Genomic DNA, 10785 nt, shown 5'->3' with positions numbered 1-10785 from the left:
AGTTTACAGAAAGAGCACGATACAGCTATTAAGTTTTTTCAAAGAGCAATTCAGGTGAGTAGCTGTCTATTGGTTCTATTTTAGTTATGTAGCGAGCCATAAAAGGCAGCAGTATGATGGAACAGTCGTTTGCCCGAACAAGCATAATTGTCGGTAATCCCATTGGTTAAAATTACTGCCCATGTACGAATTCTAAACTTTCGTCAAATCTTTCACGAAATACAGTTCTTAGAATTTGGATATGAGCAGTTATAAAAACCCTGATTTTTTGGAAATTACTCTGTGTTCATTGGGTGTTACTAAACTCCACAACACTCATTCATTGAGATATTGGCTAACTTGAACTGTTGTGAACTCTAGTAGTTAGTATGAAGGATTAGCTGGTGCGAATTTTAAGTTGAAATTCTCTACGACCATTTTAAGTGTGGTTGATGCCAGTGCCACCTGACTGGCTCCCATGCTGTGGCACGTAAAAAAGCACCATTTGAGTGTGGTCGACGCCAGTGTCACCTGACTGCCCCCCCCCATGCTGGTGGCATGTAAAAAAAAAAAGCACCTACTATACTCTCTGAGTGGTTGGCGTTAGGAAGGGCATCCAGCTGTTGAAACCTTGCCAGATCAGATTGGAGCCTGGTGCATCCTCCTGGCTTGCCAGTCCTTAGTCAAACCATCCAACCCATGCCAGCATGGAAAGCAGACGTTAAACGATGGTGATGAATATAAAGACAGATGAAATGCTGCTAGTCATCTTGCATTGTTAATATTGAATGGAATTAAAGTCGTTAGGAAAATAAACTATTTTTGCAGAAATCTATAATTGTTACCTGAGATTCCCCATTTCTCTCCCTCTTTTTCAGGTTGATCCTAATTTTGCCTATGCATATACTTTACTGGGCCATGAATATGTCTTTACAGAAGAATTTGAAAAAGGTTTATCGAGTTTCCGTAATTCTATACGAGTTGATTCCAGACATTATAATGCATGGTAAGTTTCAATTCCTGGCTGAATATTACCATCGTCAGCATCATTATTGATGTCAAAAGGTTTTATATCTTTTTATAAATATATTTTCCCATGTGTTGGATCTGCAATAACGTATCAACGGGGGAACTGTTCTTTTCAAAATTACATTTAGACATCACAGATTTAATGTAAGCAGAAAAAAGTTATCAAATTAAGTTCAGTTCAGTTCTATATTTAAGAGATGAGGAATTATGTACAATATTTACATTTGATGGATATTTGTTTTCATCTTGTTTGTTGCTAACACAACGTTTCTGCTGATATACCCTCCAGTCTTCATCAGGTGTCTTGGGGAAATTTTGAACCTGGGTTCTCATTCCTAAGGTATTTTTCTATGTTGTTGTTGCCACTGCCAGGAATCAAACTCGGAATCTTGGGGTTAGTAGCCCGTGCTCTTAACCACTACACCATATGCCTGTGGGCAATTATGGAGTGAATTTTTAGGGCTTATAAATCTAATATTTTCCTATCCTTCCTTAATACCAGTTCCCATATACTATTCGTATCTGTACCTCAGTCTGCTTAGGAGGTTGTTGTGTCCTAGCATACGTGCTGCTTCTTTTAGTTTTTGTATTTTCCAGTGGTGTTCAACCATTTCTTATCTACAGGCTCCTTTGATTACCATTTTATTCTGATGGACTCCTCCCCATAGCCATTTGATGTTTATAAACTAGTTTTATAGGTACTTCTTTCTACATTCCTATTTTACTTTTCACACATTCCCTTGTGTAGGTTGAATTATGTAAAATGTTAGGAAAAGAAACCCAGCTGTTTTTTTGCAGTACATAACCAATACACACATCTAAAGCAAAATGTTTTCAGGGGCCCTCAAATTACTATTGTGGCTCCCCAATATATCATTTTGTTCCCTGAACCCTCCAAAATCTTATATGGATCCTGGTTGAGAACCACTGCATTAGACAGTGCAATTCTACCTATGCTCAAGAAATGGTCAGCATCTGCAAGCTCTTGGCCGCAATCTTTTTGTTGGAATCTCTGCTCAGTATTTACTATTCTTAACCCTTTTGTTCCCAACCTGGCTGAAACCGCCTCTAACTCTGTAGAACAAATGTCTTGTTTTCATAAGTTTTGAGTTAAAATCTTCCACCAAACCTTAGTCACAATTTTTGTCTCTAACATTAGCTTAATGATAATCAAGTTATTTAATCAAATTCTTTGTTATATTTAAAATAATTGAAAGAAATACAGAGCATCTCAAAATAAATATAGTAACAAAAGGGTTAAACTACTGCATCATAATTACTGGATTTTAACAACTTTATGTAATTTTTTTAATGATTATTATTTATTTGTTGTTTTTTTTTTTATTTGTCATTGATCTGAACTTGTGCTGTTTCATTATCTTTTTGTGATTGAAGGATTTACTTTTTCTTCGCTATATTCCAGGTATGGAGTTGGAATGATCTATTATAAACAAGAGAAATTCCAACTTGCTGAATTGCACTTCAATAAAGCACTGATGATTAATCCCAAAAGTCCTGCTCTGCTTTGTCACGTTGGTGTGGTAAGCGTTGCTCTTGTTTCTTGTACACATTATGCTAAATGTTGTCATTTTGATTTCTGAAATGGGAACCTTTGAGTGATATTACTTTCCTCATTACCACAAACAAACTGCTGTGGGGGGGACAGCAATTGTTTCTCAGAGAAGAAAAGCTGTTTAGATCAAATGGAAATTGTAGCTGTGACCCCCATGCCAATGGCATGTAAAAAGCACCGTCCGAACGTGGCCGATGCCAGTGCCGCCTTGACTGGCTTCCGTGCCGGTGGCACATAAAAAGCACCATCCCATCACAGTCGATGCCAGCTCCTCTGGCCCCTGTGCCGGTGTCACGTAAAAAGTACCCACTACACTCTTGGAGTGGTTGGCATTAGGAAGGGCATCCAGCTGTAGAAACATTGCCAGATCAAATTGGGCCCTGGTGCAGTCTCCTGGCCTCCTAGACCCCAGTCGAACCGTCCAACCCATGCCAGCATGGAAAACGGACGTTAAACGATGATGATATTTAATCTTCCAAGGCATCTCTTTTTGTTGCTTTTTGTAGCTTTTACTTCTGATGACTGTCTCTCTCTTGTGTAAAGAATGAAAAGACCTGGCACCTGTGCACCCATTACACCCCTGGAATTGTTGGCATAAGGAAGGGCATCCAGCTATAGGAACCATGCCAAATCGGACTGGATGCTGGTGCTGCTCTCCAGCTCATCAGCTCTGGTCAAACCGTCCAACCCATGCCAGCATGGAGAGCAGACGTTAAATGATGATGATGACTCTTAGTCATTGTTCTATGTCCATTTTCCAATACTTGTTGGATGGTCATCTTCACAGTGTCTCACTGGTTGTGGTTTTTGGTCATCCATTTTGCAAGAGCATCTTCAGATCAGTTCTTCGCTACTTCTTCCCATGCCTTCCTTGGTCTACCTTTCCTGCCAGTTCCTTCCACTCGTTTACTTCTTAGCCCTAACTGTTGTCCTTCATGCATAACCCATATCTGTACAAGCGCAGTCTTTCCTTTTGCGTACCACATCTCTTTCCTCTTACACCTAGTTTGTCTATCAGTTTGTTTCTGCCCTGTTGCTTTTGTACACTAACATTACACAACTAGTGAAGCACGTTTGTGTAATTTTCTTTCCAGTTTTTCACATGTAAAAGGCACTGGTGATGGTGCCACATAGAAAGCACTGGTGCTGTTGGCATAAAGAAACGCTCTCAGTACACTCTGTAAAGTGGTTGGCATTAGAAAGAGCATCCAGCCATAGAAACCATGCCCAAACAGGCAAGGAAGCCTGATGTGGTTCCTCTTGAATATCTGTTGCATCTCCGTCAGGCCACTTGTGATCCCGTTGCACCTGTTGTGCATTCAGTTTACATTAGATGCATTGGATGGAACTCCTCTTTGCTTATCAACTACATCCAATTTCTAGGCAGCAGTAAAGTTCTCTCCTCTTTCTTGTTAACTAAATTCTTCTGGTTTCTTTTTTTTTTTTTCCAAGACTTTTTGATTCCAGGTTTTGTCTGCAATTTCTACTCTAATTCAATAGATTCAGCTATGCGAACTAGGCCACTGACTTACTGAAGTTTTCTTGGACAGCCATTTCTAAACTTCTCTGTAACAACTAAAGAACTATAATAAACAGAATTGGGTTGAGAACCAGACCACCTGGCTTACTTACCTGCCTACTAAATTTCTTGCTGAGCACTTTGCTAATCCTTATCTTATTGACAGCATTTCTGGACATGGCTTCTACTTTTGTCACAAGCCATTCATCTAATCTTAATTTTCTTTTTGACCATCAGACCACAGAGTGTTGTATTCTGTTGAAAAACTTCTTCAGTGACTGCTGGGTATTAATGGCTTGCTAAGAACTTCTGCAGAAGTCTCACTAAGAAGAGGACATCAGTGATATCCCTTCCTGACACAAACCCAAACTTCTAATTTTCTCCTTCTGAACGGTTTTTATCAAGAACATAGTTTTGCTACAAGGTTCATTGAATTTTTTTTCTTAATTTTTAAAAACTTAGTTTAAAGAATCTGGCATAACAGTTGTTTCTTTCTTTTCTTATAGGTACAACATGCATTGAAGAAATCTGAAATGGCACTACAGACCCTTGATAGAGCCATTTCTATTGATCCCAACAACCCTCTTTGTAAATTCCATCGTGCTTCCATTTTATTTGCCAATGATAAACATAAAGTAAGTATCGTCATCATCGTCCATAAGTAAAATGTATCCTTTCTATAGTTCATGCTAAAATTGGTAGCACTTAGAACCTGAACTACAATATACTGTCCCCATTTTTATGCTTAAGTCAGTTTGGAAGACATTTGCTGGTAAACACTTCCCAATGCTTTGATTCTATCAATTTCTATAAATTTTCCTATATTTATCACTTTTGAAAGTAAGCCGTATTGATTTTGTTATCTTTTTGCATTTGTTTGAATTTATTTACCAATCTTACATAAATGTTATATTTTCAGGAAGCCTTAGAAGAATTAGAAGAACTGAAACAAATTGTCCCTAAAGAATCTTTAGTATATTTTCTAATAGGAAAGGTGAGTCTTGATTTTGAATGCAATCAAATTGATGTTTTTTTAAAAGAAAAAAACTGAATTTCTTTAGTATTGTTGTCACACTGGTCACTGAAGTGCATTTCCATTCATGTTAGCTCATTAACAAAAAACAAAGATGTCAAATGTTCTCACATGTTCTATTGAATCAAAAGTCTTGCAATATTTTGGTAACTTATTTGCATTATTCATCGAGTGGGAACAAGCAACGAAACATTGAAAGAAGAGGCCATAACGTTGCACCGTCTGAAGTTGCCTTACTGCTAGTTCTTTGATCCAATGCAAAAACCAATTTTTGTCCTTCAAGGAGAAGAACCCCTTCACTGAAGCTTCCAACTCCTCTCAGTTGATGAAGCGTTGTGAACGCAAGAAGTGATCCACAGATCGGAACAAATAATAATCCAAGGAAGATATTTTTCTGCAATTCTAACATAAGCTGTGATTAAGCAAGTGGTTAAACTGTCTCCTAAAATGGGATGTTTCGAAAACAAGGTGTGATGTTCTATGTCTGCTGGAACTACGAGGGGATAATTCGCTATGAGTTTGTTCTGGATGGACAAAGTATCGATGCCGACCTGGACTCCAAACAGCTTAAGCAGTTGGGTGGCAGAAATACCTGGTATTGGTTAAGAGAAAGTGAAGTCTTCTGCAGCAAGACAAGACCTCACACTGCTCGAACAACATAAAGTGCAGGAACTTGTGTGAATTGAACTGATTTACACTGGCAGCGTATGGTCCGGACCCAGTTCCCTTGAATTATTACTTGCTCTGATCCATGGTTCACTTCCTGCACTCATTACATTTCGTCAACCAAGAGGGGATGGAAGCTTTGGTGAAGGACAGGAACTGGTATGAATGTGAGATCAAAGAACTAGCAGAGACAGGTGGCTTCAGATGGTGAAATGTGGATGGCCTCTACTTTGAATGCCAGGCTGCTTCTCTTGTAACTTGATGAATAAAGCAAATGAGTTGAATATTGCCAAACTTTTGAATATTATGAATGGCAGAAATAGAGAAATAGGTTAAATGTTTTGCAACATTGGAATATTCTGAATTCAATTCTTGGTGAGCTCAACTTTTGTTTTCCATCATTTAGAAAGACGTCTATCATCATCATCACCATCATCATCATCATCATCACCACCACCACCACCATCATCACCGTCATCATCATCACCATCATCATTATTATAATAAAGTTACTGATGGGACAGTATTAGCCACGTCTTCATTTAGTTTGTGGTTTCTAGTTCTAAAATCCCATATTGCGTTCGAAAGCAACAAATATCAATATTTGGTTGAAAGAATTACTTCCCTTCGGCCAAGGGAGGGGAAACAACTTGTAAATACCGTTGACAATTGAGTTTTTATTGTGTAGTTCTGATGGTAAAGCTCCTCTTCTTATCAGTGTTTCGCACTTAATATTTCACACCATTTTATTATCTCTCATAATAATGGAGGGTGCATAAAAATAGTGTTTTTCTTTGCTTTTAAAACTTTATTGGTGTGTAAAACATTGCAATGTACGAGGTGCTTCCATGTTTTAAAATAGTCTACATATGCTAGAGCATGGAGCAAAAATTTCAATGAGGCTTTGAGGTATTTAATAAGTCCTTTATTTTTGGTTTTAAATTGACAAATTATTGCAGCACCCATTTTTTTGGTTTGCACAAATGTGCCCTTCTAAGGTGTTTTCAACGACACCTAATGTTTCAGGTTTCAGTGCTTAGATTTCAGCTGCAAATATTGTTGTTCATCTGTTGGAGTGTCTGAGGCTTGACAGCATAAAACATTTTCTTTGAGGCAACCCTCGCAGGAAGAACAGGGGTCGTTAGATTAGGAGGATGTAGTGACAAGCCTATGATGTCACAACCATGGAGATTCTTCTTATGAAAAATGACTGAGCGGTTGGGTTGTGTCCCTTGCTCTGTGAGCTGCTGCTGTGTCCTGTTGGAACCATGCCATGTCTATCTTGGACTGCTGTGAATAAGACATTTTTGATTGTGAACCAATATCCACCTCTTGTAATAGTGACAAGCTTCCTAATGTGATGGGAGGGAAATTACAGACTGATCGACATCTACACAATGGCTTTAGTTTGGAAACATCTTGGGCAGTGGGATGTGGTGTGAGAGAGAGAGAGAATAGTCATCATCATCATCATCGTTTAACGTCCGCTTTCTATGCTGGCATGGGTTGGATGGTTTGACTGAGAACTGGTGAGCCAGAGGATGCACCAGGCTCAATCTGATCTGGCAAAGTTTATACAGATGGATGCCCTTACTAACACCAACCAAAAGTAGGTGCTTTTACGTGCCACTGGCACAAGGGCCAGTCAGGCAGTTCTGGCAACGGCCATGCTCAAATGGTGCTTTTTATGTGCTACGTGGATGAGTGAAATTGCAAGAGGAGTAGAGAGAATGATGGACGTCAACAGTGATAGAGGAGAGAGTGATGAAGACATGCTGGTAAGAGAGGAGGACTAATGTCAGTAATGAGTGATCGGAGAAGAGAGTGATGGGAAATGTTGGGGGTGGATAAAGAAGGGATAATGGTGAGGGGATTCAACACAGAGTAACAGAAGAGTAATGTACAAACTTAATATAATGGTCAGGAGAGACTCAGTAGTTGTTTGTCAGGCATTCCAGTCTCCACCAACACGACTGCATCCATCATTTTTACATGTGTTTCTTTCTTTGTCTGTATAGGTTTGGCTGTCCTCTCTAGCATAAGGCTTTGCTACAAGTTGTAACCCTTGGTTATCTCTGTAACATTCAGTCCTTTGTGATCAGTCTTCACCATTCTGTCCCATACTTCATTGACCTCTCTTTCTTCATGGTTTCTGTCCACTTAACATTTTATCTTGCTGTCATCCTCTCTCTCTTTCTCTCTCTCTCTCTCTCTCTCTCTCTCTCTCTCTCTCTCTCTCTCTCTCTCTCTCTCTCTCTCTCTCTCTCTCTTTCTCTCTCCATGATATTCCTCTGTCAGTGTAGTCTTTTCTTTTGCTTTCTCCATTGAATTTCTCTAATATCCAATTGTCCCTTCAGCTTGTCTGCGTTCAGTCCCCCATAACTCGTTCACTTGAACCTGCTCATCTCATTTCTGTGTTGCCTTCTTCACAAATCTTCCTCATTACAAGACCCACATCTTGCTACCATGCAGCATAGCACTTTATATGCAGGCATCATACAATCTGCACTTCACTCTGACTGAATCATTTTGTTGCCAGCAGAGGTAGCTTCACGAATACTTCTCATTCTATCCTTCACTCTGACTCTCTCTCTCTCTCTCTCTCTCTCTCTCTATTTTTCTCTCTAACTCTCTTCCACCTGCCTGTTCTTCCTTGTCCTACTGAGGTAACCAAGTATTTCCTGTCGTCAGCCAGCTATCCTTGTTCCTCTATTGTACCCCTACCTCTCGCCTGGCACATGGCCACTTCTTTCAATTCTGCTCCCTCTCTCAACTGAGAGGTCCTTGTCTTGCAAGATGCTTGGCACCCCTGCAGGTGCTGGTGCCACTTAAAAAAAACACCCAGCTACACTCTGTAAAGTGGTTGCTGTTAGGAAGGGCATCCAGCTGTAGAAACCAGGCCAAAACAGACAATTGGTGCATGGTGCAGTTCTCCATTCCATGCATAACAACATAGAAAACTGGCATTGATGATGATGAAGACAACTACAACTGCCACTTCTTCTACTAATTAAGTCATCGTGGTAAGAAGCCATCAACTGCAGAGCTTTTTAAACATTTGTAGGAACTTGTGTTCTTACTGCAGACTATGCCTCTGTTGGATGTGAAGCTTTACCTCCTCTTCCAATTTCTTTCTGGTCCCACTCCACCCCTTGTCTGCCCATACTCAATAAAAGAGTTTGCTTTATGGAATTCCTACCTAGTCTTTTTCTACATATTCTTTTTTTGGTATAGTTGCTACAGGTGCACCCCCTTTCTATAATGTCAACCACTGTGTAATGTTTTTTTGGAGGGCCTTCTGTCATGGTCTCCTTCCATATCACAGGTCCTCTATTGCGCTGGTCATTGTCTCCTACAAGCTTGAGTTGTAATTCTGAAGTCCTTCATTTTAATGTCATAACAGAAATAAACTTTGGCAACAGTTTGAAATGAAATAAAATTTGTTGAGTGATAATCTGGATTAAAATCTAAAATTTTCTGTTGCATTTGCAGGTACATAAAAAACTTGGAAATACCCATTTAGCTCTGTCTAATTTTTCTTGGGCAATGGACCTGGATCCAAAAGGTATAAATAATCAAATTAAAGAAGGCATAGATAAACGCTATGTAACAGACGATGATGATTCTCTTGTCAAAATGAATGATCCAGGTAAAGCATTTTGAAACATTAATCACTGTTTGTCCTTTATTGTATCTTTTTTGTTTTTTGTATTTTTCTTGTTGGTTTGGAAAGAATGATGCTTCAAAATCCTTTTGGACTCTCTTAGTATTGGGTTAACGGTAGATTGAAAGGTTGGAATTTCTGGTGTCCTAATCGAACACCTGCAAGTTGGTGATTGGAGAAAAAATATGAGCAGGGTAAGTGTTTTGGAAGATACACTCTTGAGATGAAAAGATTTGACAAGGTGTGACAAAAGGAGACAACTGAGCTGGCATTAATGTCTGTTGATTAGAAATCCTTGTAAAAATCACCCGTGGTGGTGCCATTTAAAGAGCCCCTATGCTGGGGCCTCTGTAAAGTGGTGGGTGTTAGGAAGGGCATCCGACCTTAGAGGAGACTATGCAAAAACAGACAATTGGAGCCTGGTGCAGCCCTCTAGCTGGCCACCTCCTGTCAAACAGTCCAACCCATGCCAGCATGGAAAATAGATGTTAAATGATGAAGAATAACCATCTGATTTACTTGAGTTAATTTAGTTTCTTTTTGCTATTCATCTTTGCATTGGAAATTGTTTTGTTAAATTCCAAAACTGCTTTAAACAATTACAAAGCATTGAAAGTGGACATAATTGATAAAGATGTTTACCCTCTCCTGTGAGAATCTGTAGGATTGAAATAACATGGGAATGATGCAGGGAAGGTTCTTGATTAGTCGTGTATTTTGTTAGAATCGTTATGGCCATTTATTGATTATGTATGCACCTATTTACTTATTCCTGTTTGTATTGAATGGTAATCAGAGCTTCATTGTACATTCTCAGCTTGCTACTGATTCTTAATACCAATTAGTTTCAGATTGTCATCAGATACATTCTACATTCAGTTGATTGTAATGCTCCAATACACACACACCCACCCTCAAGTTGTTTTAGCATTTAGATAACCTAATCTTTAAATGCACACAGTGTTCTGGAGTGTTACATATTAAGTTATGAGACTAAAGATATGGCTGTATGGTAAGATGCTTGCTTCCCACCCTGAGTTCAGTCCCACTGCATGGCACCTTGGGCAAGTGTCTTCCACTATAGCATTGGGACAACTAAAGCCTTCTGAGTCAATGTGGTTGATGGAAACTGGAAGAAGCCCAGCCCATCATATATATATCCAAACTACAGTGGAGAAGGCTAGCCACTGGATTTGGTTAAAAAGAGACGATGAGCGATGGCTAGAGAAATATTGAGCTTTGTTTTATTAATCAGTTGATCTAGCAAGCGGGGCCTCATATCAGTGAGGGGGGCCGGTGCGCATTGATGCAGTTGAGAGGTA

The 10785-nt window shown here is 39.4% G+C and overlaps 1 protein-coding gene across 1 annotated transcript in view; it reads left to right on the top strand.

The window, feature by feature from the left end:
* The window catches only part of LOC106884236 (cell division cycle protein 27 homolog), a 50304-nt gene that overhangs the window by 34847 nt on the left and 4672 nt on the right, over window positions 1–10785 (top strand). The window contains exons 13-18 of the mRNA XM_052965945.1: window positions 3–54; window positions 858–985; window positions 2432–2549; window positions 4607–4735; window positions 5020–5094; window positions 9292–9448. Of these exons, the coding sequence (XP_052821905.1) occupies window positions 3–54; window positions 858–985; window positions 2432–2549; window positions 4607–4735; window positions 5020–5094; window positions 9292–9448 (659 nt within the window). The remainder of the gene's footprint in view (window positions 1–2; window positions 55–857; window positions 986–2431; window positions 2550–4606; window positions 4736–5019; window positions 5095–9291; window positions 9449–10785) is intronic.

Source organism: Octopus bimaculoides, chromosome 2 (assembly GCF_001194135.2).
Source record: "Octopus bimaculoides isolate UCB-OBI-ISO-001 chromosome 2, ASM119413v2, whole genome shotgun sequence".
Taxonomy (NCBI): domain Eukaryota; kingdom Metazoa; phylum Mollusca; class Cephalopoda; order Octopoda; family Octopodidae; genus Octopus; species Octopus bimaculoides.
Note: the sequence above shows the minus strand (reverse complement) of the source record. Positions and strands in the feature narration are given on the sequence as shown.